The 16,270-nt window shown below is 57.0% G+C and overlaps 1 protein-coding gene across 3 annotated transcripts in view; it reads right to left on the minus strand.

Moving 5' to 3' along the window:
* Positions 1-2,810: 2,810 nt before the first annotated feature.
* Positions 2,811-16,270, minus strand: part of ASB2 (ankyrin repeat and SOCS box containing 2) — a 44,081-nt gene continuing 30,621 nt past the window's right edge. For all 3 annotated transcript variants that reach the window (XM_039217273.1, XM_039217274.1, XM_039217275.1), the window contains 4 exons: positions 15,579-15,750; positions 6,792-7,356; positions 5,729-5,882; positions 2,811-3,241 (listed from right to left, as the gene is read on the minus strand). In XM_039217273.1, the coding sequence (XP_039073204.1) occupies positions 3,105-3,241; positions 5,729-5,882; positions 6,792-7,356; positions 15,579-15,750 (1,028 nt within the window). In that variant the 3' untranslated portion in view covers positions 2,811-3,104. The remainder of the gene's footprint in view (positions 3,242-5,728; positions 5,883-6,791; positions 7,357-15,578; positions 15,751-16,270) is intronic.

The following is a 16,270-nucleotide window of genomic DNA, read 5'->3' on the forward strand; positions in this document are numbered from 1 at the left end:
GACCTTCGGCAAGTTACTTAACCTCTCTGGGCCAAAATGTCCTTATCAGACATCTGGGTCATCCAGCTGTTCCCCCCCCCCATCCCCTCCCCCAGGGAAGACCAGAGCCCTGGGAGGCATGCTTTTTCAGAATGCTGCCAGAGCCCCTCTCTGGCTCCCTGCCCCAGGGGACACCCTAGCGATGCATGAATGCAAGCATAGGGAGCCTTAGTCTGGAAGCAGAAACTCACGGCTGGACAGAAACGCGCGCACCATGACTCCCCCAGCAGAAGCAAGTCGGGGAAAAACACATCTTGGAAAGCTGTGGTTAAAAAAATAAAAATAGGGGCGCCCAGGTGGCTCAGTGGGTTAAACGTCCGACTTCAGGTCAGGTCATGATCTCACAGCTTGTGGGTTCAGGCCCTGCGTCGGGCTCTGCTGACAGCTCAGAGCCTGGAGCCTGCTTCAGAGTATGTGTCTCCCTCTCTCTCTGCCCCTCCCCAGCTCACGCTCTGTCTCTCTCTCAAAAAATAAAAACATTTAAAAAAATAAAATTAAGAAATAAATAAAAATAGCCACAGCACAGGATTCCCTGACTAAAAAGTGAGTCGTCTTGTTCAAAGTGAAACCCAGGAGCTCCCCTCCTGGCCTCTCATCTTCCGCACTAATGTCACACGTGCTATGCCCATGAAATGGAACAGAACCACTTTCAAGAGTTTTAGGTTTGGTGATGCTGTTGCGACATCTCTGAGGCCCAAGGATGGGGGGCGGGGAGGAGGGCTGTGCAGAGGGGCTATGGCTTCAAAGTCCTCCCTGGGGCAGTGGGGTCCTGGAAAAGGAACAACCAAGCACTGGCCTGAGCACCAGCCAATCAGAACGGACCCTCGGGCACAGGCACCAGCCCAGGCCTTAACCCTTAAGCTTCTGGGGTTTGGGGGGGGCGGGACCCAAGAAGGCCAAGGCTGGGAAAGACACCTGGGGAGGAGGGGCCCTGACCAGCGCCTGTGACCAACAAGTATAGAAGAGCATTCCAGCATTCGTGTCCTAAGAACCCAGCGCGGCTGTGGTGCATCCCAGTCCCGGGTAACCACCCCCCCAACCAGTCCTCTAGTCAGTGGAGCCCGTGCTGACGCTGAGGCTGAGCCCTCCTTCCCCACAACCTTACCTCCTCCAGGGGGCACCGCCCTCAGACCAGAGTCCCCACCAGGGACCCCAGTGCGTGTGGCCACCGCCTGTGAGGAAGAATCTCCAGGATGTAGGGTAACCTGAAAATGCTCTAGTGTACAGAGCTGGCCTGATGCCAGGGCCCACCCCAAAATGTACCCAAACACCTTTCTGCTGCCGCTCATTCTCGACTCCCACCAGAGACGAAGGGCTCTCCCTCTGGCTGCCAGGTGGGCATAGGCAATTTTCAGTCAAGGTATCCCCCTCCCTCTCTGGCCCCCGGGTGGGACATCTCCAGTCTCTGAGGACGCACTCGTGTGCCTGGGCAAGTGCCTCCCTGGTTTCCCGTGAGGACTGGGAAGGCATGGGCAAGACGCACGGAGCCCCCTCCGGCCGTGGCTGGAAAGTGCTGCTTGGCAGACTTTCCGTGTTCCGGAAGACACTGGGACTTCCCGGCCCTGTGGAAAGCCAGGATGCAGGGTTGGCAAGGCCGCCGGGACCACGACGATGGGGAACCAGAGGCCCCCAGAGGGGCAGCCGGGGGGCAGAGCCGGCCCTGATCCCTGCTCTCCCCCAGCGGCCCAGGGGTTCACTTTGCAAAGGCCAGAAACTACATTTGACTCTTCCAGATCCAGGGTGGCGGTGGTGCAAGCTCTAGGCAAGGTCACCCGCTCCGGTGTCACCGCAAACTAGCCTGGACTCCCGTGGCTTTAATCACGCTTTTGAACAGAAGCCACGGCCACAGGCCATGCTGGTCTTCGCGCAGGAGCTCAGCCCAAGAAGGTGCTACGACCATGCTCTTCTGGAAATGGGCTGGCAGCTCCTGAAAATGCCTGGCTCGCCCCCACGGAGCCACACCAGGACCCAGGGGGACAACAGAGGGGACAGGGCTTCATGGTTCGGGCTTGGTGCCCTTGCAAGGGGCTGACGGTGGCCATCGCCCCAGCACCTTCACTCACGGTGGCCCATATTTAATTTCTCTTCCTTCCTAGTATCTCAGTTTTTATGGCAAAACAGGGGTGAGCAGGACGCGAAGACAGGCTGCCAGGAAACGTGTGTGTGCGAGGCAATCCCAGGTGTCAGGAGACTTGTAGACACGGAGCCCTGCTTGCGAAGGGGCTCCCGTTTCCATGGTGATTGAAGCAGGACAGAAAAACCAACCCCAGGCCGCTCCGCTCACAGAACAGAAAGCCGCCACTCTCCTTGAGGTGCCAGCTCTCCTGTGGCTTTTGGAAGCCCAAAGGTGACACGTTCCAGGGTCTGCACGCCCTGTCCCAGCACCTGCCCCACCCCTACTCTGGGCCAAGAGCAGCGCTGAAGACCCAGGCCCTGCGGGAAGGCGGGGTCGGGTGAAAGGGACTTTGCTGGGTAAGATGTCATCTGTGCAACATTTATTGTACTTGAACTGGGTCTCCCACCCACCCCCGCCAGACCACACCTCTGGGGAGAAAGCTCCGAAGTCAAGTGGAGAGTTGTGCAGAGCAAAGAGGGGACCGGGATGGCCCTGCGGCAAGCTTGTCTTGGAAAGGCAGACTCTTACCTGAAAGCGCTCCAGCCACTGCCTCCCCACCCCCACCCCGTCGGGGTGGGGGGCCGAGGGGGGCCCCGGAGCTGCCCTGCCGGCTCCCACCTTCCCCGCCCCCCCACCCCGCTTCTGCCCTGCCCCCTCGCCCAGCGCCAGGAATGGGGCTCTGCCATTCCCATCGGCAGAGAAGGTCTGGGGCTCTACTCATCCATTTGAAAACAAGCACGGGGTTTTCCTCCTACTTGACGCACTGTGTTTCTCCGGTCCGGGCAAAGCTCTGGCCCAGAGACCTGGTGAGGTGACAGCAGCTGCCCCAGCTGACAGGGAGGCCAGCCCACAGGCCCGTTCTGTCACCAGGCCCCCTGGGATTTGGGGACCCTGCCGTCCTGAGGCTTAGTGAAACAGTCCGCAGAGCCTCTCCTCCACGCGCTCTTGGTCACTGCATGTTCTCGTATTTCAGGTACCGAATCAGCCTGCCTGGGAGCGGCAACGCGTCCAGCAGTTTGATGCGCTGCTTCCCGACCGCCTTCCTCACTTGCAGCCGGCACAGGTGAGCCAGAGGTCTCGGAAGTTCTGGGGCAAAGGGGAGAGAGAGACGCGCCAATGGTTGTCTGCAAGCAGCAAGGAGTTTGCATCTGTGCGCGCTGGCAGGTGGGAGACACCCAGGCGCTACGATGGATGGCGGGGGGGGGAGCAGGGGCAGCTGCTGGGACCTTCCTGCCAGGCTCCGCCCCTGCCTACTGAAAAGATCTGGCAAAGCGCTTCGCCCTAGTCGCCTCTCCTTGATCTGCAACAGCCCAAGGCAGTAGCGAGGGTGGGAACAAACCCGTTTCACAGGTGAGGACTTCCCGGAGGAGGCACCTGGAACCGGATCCGCCCTCCCCCTCAGTCTTGAGCTCCTTCCTCTGTATACACAGCCCACCCCTCCCCCCTGCACAGCCTTAGCAAGGAGTCAGGGAGTTCGACCTCTCAAGTGCCCCCGTGCATGGCATTAGGCTCTGAGCTCTGGGGGTGCAGAGAGGCCAGGGTGGGGGCAGGGACAGGGCACCTCCCCACATGTGCCCAAATCCCACTCGGCTGCTGCCTCCTGGGAGTCCTCCTGGGATACCTCACACAGTGGAGGTTTCTCAGCTGAGGGGGGAGGGAGGCCCAGGGATTGATGTGTCCAGTAATAGGGCAATTTATTTCAGTTCTGGGCGCAGGGTCGGGCACAGGTAAGGTGTGTGTTGAATCGGAGAATGCCACTCATTCGTTCAAGAAACACATGCTGACCCCTTCGCCGCCTGGCCCCGTGGTCCCGGCCAGAGACGCAGAGAGGCCGGCCCAGCACTACAGGGAAGGCTTGCACACCAGACGGTGCCATCTGAGCGGGGCCTTGACAGATGGGCAGGTGAAGGAGGGCGGCAGGGGCATCCCGAGCCGGGGAAACAGCAACGCGGAGCCAAGCAGGCCGTGGCCGGCCGGGGACGATCGGGACGCGGAGGGGACGTGGGAACAACGGCAGAGACGCCCGGTGGTGAAATGCCATCCAGATCCATTTCTGGCTGCCTGGTGTCACTTAGGACAGAGCCTCCCCTCTGGGAAGCTCAGTCCCTTCCTCCACTGCATGAAGACTGAGCGTGTGGGGAGGAAGCCTCAAGGCCACCGGTGAGCAGAGGTCAGGGCCACCAGGGCTGGGCCGCTGGCCTGGCAGCCTTCGAAGACCCTGGGGCTCCCGCCGCCTCTTAGGGCCTCTGTCTGCCCTCTGTTCAGTATAATAATGTCCACAGCACAGCATCAAATGAAAAAGCTTGCGGGGCGCGTCCTATAGATGGAACGTGGGCTTTAGAGTTACCCAGATTGGGGTGCCTGAGTGGCTCAGTCGGTTAAGCGTCCGACTTCGGCTCAGGTCATGATCTCACGGTTCGTGGGTTCGAGCCCCGCATCGGGCTCTGTGCTGACAGCTCAGAGCCTGGAGCCTGTTTCAGATTCTGTATATCCCTCTCCCTCTGACCCTCGCCCACTCACGTTGCCTGTCTTTCTCTCAGAAATAAATAAAACATTAAAAAATAAAATAAAGTTACCCAAATAGACACTGGTTACGAACAATTTGTTCTAGCTGTTAATGTTTATGGCACACCGAAGGGTTCTGCACATTTGTCCCTGGGACTAGGCCTCATGAGGGATCACCCTTCTCTAGGGAGGGCCGAGGGGGACTGGGCAGGGTGGGGCCAACATCTCAGCGTGGACTGCTCCACAGTCCTCGAGAGGCTGAGGACCACTGCGATAGCCCCCAATTATTCACAAAGTCAGTGAATGTTTAGAGAGCATTAGCGCTGTGCCCTGATGAGTGGGCAAGTAAGTCACTACCACCGTCTCCTGTCGCTGCTCCGATAACCCCATCAAGGGTCCAATTCAAGTGCTTCCCAGGCATTTGTGCAAATGAAAAATCCTACAGTGCATTTGCGTTCACGGGGGCCCGGGGATCCAGGAGGAAGGCGGCAAGAGAGAAGTCGGGCACTGGGGCGTGAGGCACCTGGACGGTCAGTGGACAGGCCACAGTGTCGCTCCAGACGTGGCCCGTGGACCAACAGCATGGGGGCCACCTGGGAGCACGCTGAAGCGCAGCCCTGCCCCAGACCTGCTGAGTCAAAATCTGCATTTCTAACCAAACGCCCAGGCGCCTTGAATGCACTTTATCGTCTGAAATGCGGGGGACCACCCCTCCCCTCCACCCCGCCTCCCTGCCTCAGCGGCTCACAAGTCCCAGGACGCCTGGTGAGCTAGAACTGCTTAAAACCTGCTAGATTTGGCAGAGAGACGCTGAGTTTGGTCAAACTTAGGTTTGAATCCCAGCTCCGCCACCAGCTAGCCGGGAGGCCCTGGCTGAGATGACATCCTCTCTCTGAGGGCCAGCCTTCTGTTCACGGAACAGAGTCATGGAGATCCTCTGTGTGACATGCAGCACAGAGCTCGGCAGGGAGCGGATGCTCATTAAATGTCGGTAACAGTCACAAGCCCCGAGTCCCCGGCCTGCGTAGGGCAGGGTGACCCGCCAGTAGCAGCGGCCGCGGCCCCTACCTGCCTTCTCCTTGATGACGGCCCAGTCCTCGAAGCTGTCGATGTGCTCCTTCAGCCGCGAGCAGAGATGCACGTTGCCTACATAGTCCAGGAGGATGTCAATGATGGGCCCTGCCCAGCGGCTCATCTCCGGGGCAGACAGGATCTCACAGAACTGGAAGACAATCACACACGGCTGCCAGCGCGCCCAGGACCCAAGGCAGGGCCTCTGTGGGCACATCTGTCCGGGGCCCCCAGGCCGGGGCAGGCAGGAGTGTATGGACGCCGGTCGCTGGGCATGCCCCTCTTCATCAACACAGCCTCAGCGGCCAAAAGTGAGAGGCAGGCAGCTGCGACATCACTTCTCTAAGCCTGACAACTCGGGGTTATTTTTTACGAGAATTAAGGTAATATAAACATAACCTTCTTTGCACATAGCGAGTGGACCGGAAACGATTCCCATGAACCGCTACACTGATCTCTAAGAGAAGGGTGTTTCTCGCCTCCTCTTCATTTCAAGTTCTGGCTTTTTTTTTTTTTTTTTTTTTTAATTGTTGAGACAGAGAGAGCTAGAGCACGAGTTGGGGAGGAGCAGAGAAAGAGGGAGACACAGAATCTGAAACAGGCTGCAGGCTCTGAGCTGTCAGCACAGAGCCCGACGCCGGGCTCGAACCCACGACCCGTGAGATCATGACCTGAGCCGAAGTCGGTCGCTTAACCGACTGAGCCACCCAGGTGCCCCCAAGTTCTGGCTTTTTAAGTCACCACCACGGACAGGTCCTGCCTCCGGGTGCCTCTTTGCAACCTCCTCTGCTCTTAGCCACTCTGCTCTCACCTCCATCCCCAGCCGGGTCATTCAGCATCCTATGCCAGGCGGCGGGATGGACCCCTCCGTCTCACGCATCCCCCTTCCACCGTGGTTTCCTTAAACCCCCCAAGGCCAGGGAGCAGACACAGGATGGAACTGTTCCTGTGAGCCACTGGGCCCCGCTGCCTCTAAAGCACGGGGGTCCACTGCCGGCGGGGTGCGCGGGCCACGCTGCCAGCCGGGCTCCGAGGGGCGCGCGCGGCCGCCGCTGCCTACCTGCACCACGCCGGGCTCCTTCTCCGCGGCGGGCGCGTCGCTGAAGCGGCTGGAGGGCGGCGGCGCGGGCGGGTGCGGGCCGTTGCCGTACAGGCACGAGAAGCAGGGCTCGCCGTCGCAGCCGAGGTCCATGAGGAACTTGAGCAGCGACAGGTACTTCATGGCGAACATGATGGTGGCGGGGAAGGCGGTGGGGTGCGTGGCGATGTAGGCGTCGATGTCGGCGCCGTGGTCCAGCAGCAGCTGCATGGTGCGCAGGCAGCCGTGGCGGATGGCCACGAGCAGGGGGCTGATGACGTCGCGGTTGGGGTCGGCGCCCGCGAGCAGCAGCAGCTCGGTGGCGTACACGTTGTTGTTGACCACGGCGAAGTAGAGCGCCGAGGTGCGGCGGTCCTCGTAGAGGCGCGCGCGTTCCGGCGCCAGCGGCGCGTTCACGTCGAAGCGCGCGCCCAGCAGCGCCTCGAGCACCTCGTCGTGGTTGCGCTCGGCCGCCAGGTGCAGCGGGCTGATGCCGCTACGGCGCACGCGCGTGCGGCTGGTCACCGGCAGCAGCATCTGCACGATCCTGCGGGGCGGGGCGGGGCGGGGCGGGCAAAGCCGGGGTCACGGGGCGGCCCCGCCAGCAGGGGGCGCTGAGGGTCCAGGCCGGGCCGCTCAGGACTACCGTGCGGGGAGGCCGTGTGGCCCACCAGCAGGGGGCGCCGGGGAGCCAGCCAGTCTCCCAATGACCGCTCTGGGGGGAGGATGGGTCTCCCCGCTTTACAGATCGGGGAAACCGAGGCTCAGAGAGCTTCCACCACCTTCCCAAAGTCACAGAACCGGGAAGGGGTGGGGCTGGGCTTCACTCTCAGAACCCATAGCCTCCAAAGTCCTAGTTCTAAAAACCCTCAGCCCGACTGGACTGTGGCTTCAAGAATTTCCTGCTGACTTTGGGGTGCCTGGGTGGCTCAGTCGGTTAAGTGTCCGACTTTGGCTCAGGTCATGATCTCACGGTTTGTGGGTTCGACCCCCGCGTCAGGCTCTGTGCTGACAGCTCAGAGCCTGCAGCCTGTTTCAGATTCTGTGTCTCCCTCTCTCTCTGACCCTTCCCTGCTCATGCTATCTCTCTCAAAAATTAAACATTTTTTAAAATTTTTTTAAAAAAAGAATTTCCTGCTGACTTATGTCAGGGTGAGGAATGTTCCCCATTCCCAGCTCATTCCCTGACGGAACTGACTGGAAGGCCCACAGACCTAATGCAGGAGGCAGTGGAGCCCGTGGTGAAATTCGGAGCTAAGAGTGTGGCACCTGCCCTGCCTGGGGGGTGGGGGTGGGGAGGGGACAGTGACAGTCATATCCGAGAGCTCCCTGTGTGGGGGGAGACAGCTAAATGATTTACAAACACATTTTGGTTTAATCTTTTCAACAACCCACAAAGTCCATCTCATCATTCCTATTTTGCGGATGAGAAAGATGGAGGCTCAGAGAGGCTGACGGGCTTGTTCAGGTCATACATCGGGAGAGGCAAACCAGGAAACGTACCCTCTTCCTACCCCAGGGCTGAGCCATCCTGCATCTCTGTGGAGCAGCCAGGTCCTGGGGGACACGCGGGGATGAATGTATTTGGCCCCCACCATCCTGCTCTAGGCCAGTCTGCCCTCGGTGGCCACAAAGTCCCTTCCCCTCTCCTGTGAGTCTCAACACCTCTTTCCCTGAAGCCTAACTCGAGTCTCTCCCAAGCTCTCTGCCTCGCCTGCAGCCTGGGGAGGGTCGGTCAGGTACTGCCGAGGCTGGAGATTCCTGTGAGCCCTGGCTCTGCTCTCTCCTGAATCAGGCCCTGCATTAATCTATTATATCTTCCCCGTAGCCCGATGAGCTAGCATTTGTGCTATCTTAGTTTACAGATGAGGAAACAGAAGCCCAGAGAGGGTATGTGACTTGCCCAAGGACACACAGCCAGTAAGTGATGGAGCCAGGATCTGAACCTAGGCAGCCTGAGTCCCCAGACCACGCTCTGGGGCACTGCTTGCTATATGTCTTGTGTAGCCGCCAAGGTGACAGCCAATATGTCACAGAGTTTGGCATCACAATGCATTAACCTTGCCCGTTTTACCTTCCTTGCAGCCCTGTGGGGTAGCTGGTCTGTGATCTTCCTTTTGACAGATGTGATTCAGAGAGGAAGCAACTCATCAAAGGTAGTAAAGCAATCCTGAGGGCTCTTGACCCCTTTTTTTACTCTCTTCCCCTACACCACCGCCACCTGCAAGAAAAGGCTTCTGCCACGGACCCTAATCCATCCAGTCTTTGCTGACAGGTGACCTCTTGGCCCCCTGTGGCCACCAAGGAGGTGGCCATGGTGGGGCAAGCAGGTGCTGCCCGGCCCGTTCCCATGCATCTCTGCCTCCTGGCATGCTGGCTTTGGGCTTCCTGGAAATCTTCTGCCAGTGATCTCCTGCTAGGATCTCCTTGGAAAGTAGTATTATTGTTAGTGACGCCGTGTTTGCCTGAAATCTGCCTCTAAAACCTCAAAAGGAAATTCACACACCCAGGGGGGCTAATTGCCTCCTAATTTCTATTTGTGCAGGCGCAGGAGGCCTGACCCCACTCTGTAGAGGTGCTGGTCAAAGGCAGGGCTGGGGCCTCGCCTTGGACCACAGCCATCGCCAACAAATGCTCCCTGACATCCATGGCGTGCCGGAGCCCGGGAGAGAACAGCGAGAGACACTGCCCTGGGGCCGCTGGCCAGATGGGGCGGGCATCCCCGGCCAGGGCACAGCTGGCCTCCAGCAATCCCTGCCCAACCAGGGAAAAGTGGCAGGAATGTGGGAACATAACCAGACGTCGCCTACAGTCCCAGAAGCGTCATCTTAATAACACAGTAAAATCAAAGTATGCTTCTGTAGGACTTTGCGGGACAGGAGATCAGCCTGTCCCCCCCATCCCATGTTACAGGGGGTGAAACTGAGGCCCCAGGCATGGGGTGAGGAAGAGAGTGAGATTGGATTGGAGGCAGAGGGCAAAGCCAGGGCAGAATGTGGGGGTCCAGAATTCCCAGGGCCGGGCCTTGCCATGAAGCCCGGCTCCCCCAGCCCCAGAGCGTAGCCGGTTGGTGGCCCTGCCACAAATCGTCACTTCTTTCCCCCAGCCCGTGTTGTGGGACAGAGGGCTGGAGGATACAGGGGTGACCCCACTAGAAGGTCTGGAGCCTCTCTGCTTCTCACATGGACAGGTCCTGGGGCCACAGCGCTCAAAGCAAACCTCATGAGGAAGAACAAAGCTGCCCTCTGCCCGCTAGAAACCTTGGTGTCTTGGAGGCCAGGTTCCTTGTCCCCCACCCCCTTTCCCGGGGCAAGAGCCACACCTACCAGCTTTAAGCCCTGAGACCAGACCAGACCCACCTCAGGGCTATTTCAAGAAGGCCTAGAGCAGCAGCTGGGAAGGTGACCTTGGACACCAGTCACCATAACTGCCCCCCTGCCTTGTTTCTGGGACCCACCAGGAAATGAATCCAACTTTCTCTGTCCCAGCCAGCCGCGCTGCCTTTCCTCCAGGCCCTCGGTCCCCACCCAGGATTCTAGTTTCCTCAAGGCTATTGCTCTGACTCCGGTGTCCTGCCTGAATTTTAGCCCAGTGACAGGGAACAGAGCAGAGAGCTTCGAGTCAAAGCAAGCTGCCCCTGGCAGTGTGGGGTCCCGCAGGGGGCTGTGGACCTGGATTACCCCATCAGTGCTGTCAGTGCTGGGCCATCTGGGGCCTGTAACTCAACCTCTCTGAACCACATCTGTAACAGACAGGAAATTAATCACAAGAGTGATGATGACAGTGATGATGACAGCTACCCTTGATGGAGCCCCTGTCAATTGTTGGGAGCACTCTACCCTCCTAAATAATATTGCTCAGCATCTGCTCTGTGCTGGGCACCATTCAATGTACTTTCCCTCATTCACCTCATTTATCCTGGAAATGACCGTGTGAGCTCAGGATTTGACCTCATTTACTCATCTTAACCCAGCGAGATGGGATCGCTGTGCCCAGGTTACAAAACACAGTTTAATGATACCTTTCCCTGGGGCTGCTCTTCAGGATAAAATGAGATCACTCAAGTAGCAGGGACCCCATAAATGGTGGCCGTTGGTGTCCTGACTGCCATGGTGACCGACTGCCGTGCGCTTCCCCTGCACGCCCAACGCTCGGGCATCCCGGGTCTTGAGGTCACGATGGCATGACCTTCGTCAGCGTTGGGTGTCATTTGACTGGGGACTAGACCTTCGCAGGGAACCAGTCACCCACAGACAGCTTAGGTGCCAAAACCATGGGGCTGCGCTGTCATGATCCTGCTGTGTGTGTGTGTGTGTGTGTGTGTGTATGTGTGTATTTTGGTGGGGAGAGATTACCTCCTCTCTGAGCCCAGGCAATGCTCATACTGGAGCCAGAAAAGAGTCCGCCAGTGGGGAATCTGCCTTTGGGCATTCCCAAGGGCACAGTGGGACTATTGCCCACGAGGGATCCTTCTAGAAGGATGTGTACAGCTTGTCCCTGAGGTGCTAGGAGCTGGAGCAGGGGAGCAGCTCCTCCATGAAGGAGGAAGAGCCAGAACCCAGCAGCATCAAGTGCCCTGCTGCGTGGAAGGGAGCGGCGGGGTCTCTGGGCCTTCGGAGAATGAAAGTTTGCCGAGGCTGCAAACCCCAGCTCTTCCTCAGGGCTCGGAGCAGCTCAGGGTATCTCCGCAATGCAGAGGACTTGGCCCTGTCATCCAGGGCCTGATCCAGCAGATCTAGGGATGCACCCAGGAATAGAGCAGGTGATCCACGTACCCCGCCTGGAGAAACTCGGACGCAAAGCTTCATCATTTTCCTCCAGAAGACGCAGGCAGTAAACTGGTTTCCAGTGACAGAAGGGGGCCGGTAAAGGTCCCATCAGTTGTTCTGTGAGGCCTGAGCTCTGGGCCCCAGATTCCCTTTTAATTAGTGGGGATACTAACTTGCTCGTGAATGTGCCTTATAATCTGCATTTTAATTTAATGTGTTAAATGTTCTCTATTTTCCCTCCTCCCCCCAAAAGTTTTAAGTGGCTTGCAAAGGTAATATAAATTAGAAGTAAAAGACAAAGAATAGTTGAAAACAGGGCATCAGATGTGAGGCCCAACAGGCAAGTCTCTGTTAAATGCCAGACGCAAAACGGACGCTAAGAGAATGACTCTGACCCACAGCGCACAGTGAAATCATCCCGGCAGCTTTTAGAAACCCTGAAGCCCCAGCGCAGGCTGCTCAAATCAGACTCTCTGAGGGTGAGTGAGGCCCAGACATCAGGGTTTTTAGAGCCCTTTGGTGAGGGTGTGTGTGTGTGCCAGTGTGTAGCCAAGTCTGAGAATCTCTGGTCTCATTACTATTTTAAATTCAGCTTAAAAGATGCATGGGGCATCTGGTCTTGTCTAACACAAACCATTTCTTAAAAAATCTGTCATTGGTGGGGCACCTGGGTGGCTCAGTCAGTTAAGCGTGCGACTTTGGCTCAGGTCATGATCTCACCGTCTGTGAGTTCGAACACCGAGTCGGGCTCTGTGCCGACAGCTCAAAGCTTCAGACTTTGTGTCTCCCTCTCTCTGTCCCTTTCCCGCTCATGCTCTGTCTCTCTCTCTCTCAAAACTAAACAAATAAAAATATTTAAAAATTTTTTAAAAAATCTATCGTTGGTGCTGAACTTTAATCTCCTAAGGTGCCTCTGCTAAACTGGAGATGAAATATAAGCTAAAGCCATGCCTGAATATCACAGCCTCTGGTTGAATGTGCTGTAGGGACAGCACCATCTGGGGACCACGGAGACCAGCTGCCGGGCACTGCTTGCCACACTGCAGGTGGGCAGGGCGATTTGGCTGGTGGTTGAGTGCGGTCGCATCAAATCCCTGAGCGGCCTATGGGAGGTCAGCGTGGAGGGGGCGCTAATGCCACAAGCCCAAGGGGCGAAGTGCCCAGGGCTTGATGGGCCATGAACCCTGCCAGGTGGTGGAAGCTTCTGGGAACACGGCTTGAAACCTTTGTTGAGGGGCGCCTGGATGGCTTAGTCGGTTAAGCGTCTGACTTTCGCTTAGGTCATGATCTCGCGGTTCATGGGTTCGAGCCCCACGTCGGGCTCTGTGCGGACTGCCAGCTTGGAGCCTGGAGCCTGGAGCCTGTTTCAGTCTGTGACTCCCTCTCTCTCTGACCCTCCCCTGCTCACGCTGTCTCTCTCTCTCTCTCTCTCTCCTAGAAATAAATTTTTAAAAATATTAAAAAAAAAAAAAAAGAAAGAAACCTTTGTTGAACAGCCCTCAAAAGTGGCCTGGCGCCTCTCAGTCTTGGGGAGCAGAGGAAAATGGGGCCGGGGAATGGAGGGTGGGTAACCAGGGAAATCGCTTCGAGAGTCATGAATCCAAAGCAGATTTGGGGGCAGGGGGTGCACGAACCGTACCTATAAGAGGTTCCGGAGAGGACCGGCTGTGTTCCCTCGTCATCCTTAGGCACACCCTTGCTCTTTCAACCTCTCCTCCAGCTGGGGTCAGACTGCCAACATCCGGTTCCCTTGAGGCATCCGGGTGTGACTAAAGGATGCCAAGGGACAGTCCCCGCTCAGCCACTCTCTGGCAAACCACTTCCCATCTCTCTCCTCTGCAACATCAGGGGTTGTATTACATCATTGATTCCCCCCGAAGGTGTAGATGGGCTGTATCTGGTTGGCTCAGGAAGCTTTTCAAAGGTAGAGCTTAGCCCCCCACCCTCTCCCCTGAAGATTCTGGTTTAGTGGTTCTGGGATGTGTCATTTAACAAATGGCCCAGAGTGACTGTGCTGTACAGGCCAGTATGGGGATCCTGTGGGCCCAGAGAGTCCAGCCCCTTCCCTCTCTTGTGTTCTTTGGATCTCTCCCTCCAAGATAAGCCATGTTTATTTCTGGGCCAGAAAAGAAATGGCATGTCATGCCCATTCACCACTGCCTGATTTGGTGCCTACTTCCATCTCTTGGTTTAACTAAAAAATGATGGTTCCTCCTACCTGGGAGAGAGTGAGCACAGACTTACTGGGTATCTGCTGTGTACCTGGCACTCTGCTGGGTGTTTCATTTCCATTCCATAGCCGCGTACATCCATTTCGCTGGCCCTAACTACAACCCCATGAGACATCTGTAACTCTCGCCCATTTCTGAGGTTCAGAAAGGTTAAGCAACATGCCCAATGGCTTCAGCAGGAATTTGAACCCAGACCTCTGTGCCTTGCAGCCTGCTCTGTGGTCCAGAGAAGGTAGGGTCTCCTCTGCGCATGTATCCATGGGAGGGGGGTCAGGGGTATGGGGTGGAGAGGGCATCTTTGGTTGGCCACATATGCAGATGGCCTGCAGACAGGGCCTGGGGCTGTGGGGGTCTGTCTCTTCGTCTCCGTTTCATTCTCTGGGATGTCACTCTCACCCCCTTTCTCTCTGCCTTAGCAAACACAGCCAGGACCCCCCGCCACCCGCCTACCCCTGCCAATGTGCACAATCTGTGTTTTCCTCTTTTTTCTCTGCCTGCCGGCAGGCTGTGTTTCCCAAAGTGTGTCATCCGGGCTACACAGGATGGAATTTTATGTAAAAAGCTTTTTTTTTTTTAATCAATTGTAAATTGGAGATTTTAGCAATTTAGTAGTGTGATGGCTGTTTCTTTTTGAAGACAGATTCATTTTAAGTACCAATGTCTTCGGAAGAAAATACTCAGCAATGAGAGCAGAGATGCCTACGATCAGGGAGAAAGTGGGTGAGTGGTCAGAGTTGGGAAAGCACTAGTTGAGTGGGAACTGCTGAGCCCTGGTGTCCTTCCAGAACAGTGGGGGGCTTCTGCCTCCTCGGAGAGGCTTCCATGACCCCAGCAGCTAGTGGTGGTGCCAGTGCACATTTAACAACTGGCCCTTGGGGAGCAAAGGGGGCCCCTGATATGTTGCATCCGCCAACTTCCGTGGTGTAAATTCTCCTACCATGGCCAATTTCAGGCTGCCCGTGCGCACAGTTGGCTCCCGTGAGCAGGTTCAAGCCGGCTCTAGGGCACCTCGGCCTCTGCCCCCGTTAGTGCCTCTCCCCTAGGACTCTGCCCTGGAGTCCAGCCCTTCACGCTCTCATTTTGTTGTGAGTTCCTGTGTGTGTGTGTGTGTGTGTGTGTGTGTGTGTGTGTGTATGTCTTCCCTCCCACGAGATCACTCCCTGAGAACTTAAGCTTCTCCCGTCCTGCTCAACGTGCCCAGCATAGAGTAAGCGCTCAATAAAGCCTAGCTACTATCATTGGCACTATTCGTGTTATTGTAAATTTGGTACTATTCGGATTATTGTATGTATCCCCTACATGCTTGCTAACGGCCTGAGAGGTTATCTTTTTTATTTATTTATTATTTAAGTAGGCTCCATGCCCAGCATGGGGCTTGAACTCATGACCCTAAGATCAAGCATCGGATGCGCTACTGACTGAGCCAACCAGGCGCCCCCTCAGAGGTGATGTTTGCACCCCCACCAGATTCGAATCTGGCCCCGCTGAGTGCCATTCCTGGGGATGGCGACATTCGTAGCAGGTCAGTTCTCACCATCTGCACAGTGTATGACCTTGGGCAAGTCCCTCGACCTCTCTGTGTCTTAGCTCCCTCAGGTGGCGAAATGAAGGTCATAGTCTCTACCTCCAAAGGCTCGGTGAAAGGATTGTTAACAGGAGTTAGAGAGCGAAGTAAGCGAATCACGTGACACGCTCGAGCTGGCCAGCTGCCGGCTAGCCTCCTCCTGTCCACGCTGACCCTCCCCGCGCCCCCCAGGGCCCAGGCTGACCTGTAGTTGCCCTTCCTGGAGGCGATGTGCAGCGGGAGCATGCCGTCCTTGTTGGCTTTGTTGGCGTCTGCGCCCTGCGACAGCAGGAACTCCACCACATCCACGTGCTCATTCTTGCAAGCCTCGTAGAGGGCGGACGCGTTGTCGCTGGCCTGCGTGTTGATGTCGGCGCCTGGCCAAGGAGAGGCACGTCAAGGAGCCGTCACTGTCAAGCACTGTGCCCACCACCGTGGCGTGTTGGATCATGTAACAATGACTCTTCTTTCTGCAATGGTGACGCTGGAGAGGGGGCGCCCTTAGAAGCAAACCGCTGCCTCGATGATGCCGGCGTTTCCTGAGCACCTACTACGTGCCAGGCACCATGGTTTACGGGAGCTCTCTCTCTCTTTGAATCCATGCAATCTGTCACGACTCTCATCTGCGTATTGCAGACAGGGACCCTGAAGCACAGAGGAGCTACGCAGCTGGCCCCAGACCACCCGGCTCACAAGTGCAGGGCCGAAACCTGAACCCAGGGGGTCTGACAGCAGAAGCCCCCCGCAGATGGTCTGAAGGCAGAGGCCATGCTCTTTCCCCTTCGCTCCATGTGAAAGGATCCAGGCCCTGTTCTGAGGAAGCCTCGCAGCTCTAAGAGTGTGCAGAGCCCCCCTAATAAAGAAAGACCCCAAGAACTTTAGTAATTGGGATTTGTT

Source organism: Hyaena hyaena, unplaced genomic scaffold (assembly GCF_003009895.1).
Source record: "Hyaena hyaena isolate Hyena2069 unplaced genomic scaffold, ASM300989v1 scaffold_676, whole genome shotgun sequence".
NCBI classification, from domain to species: domain Eukaryota; kingdom Metazoa; phylum Chordata; class Mammalia; order Carnivora; family Hyaenidae; genus Hyaena; species Hyaena hyaena.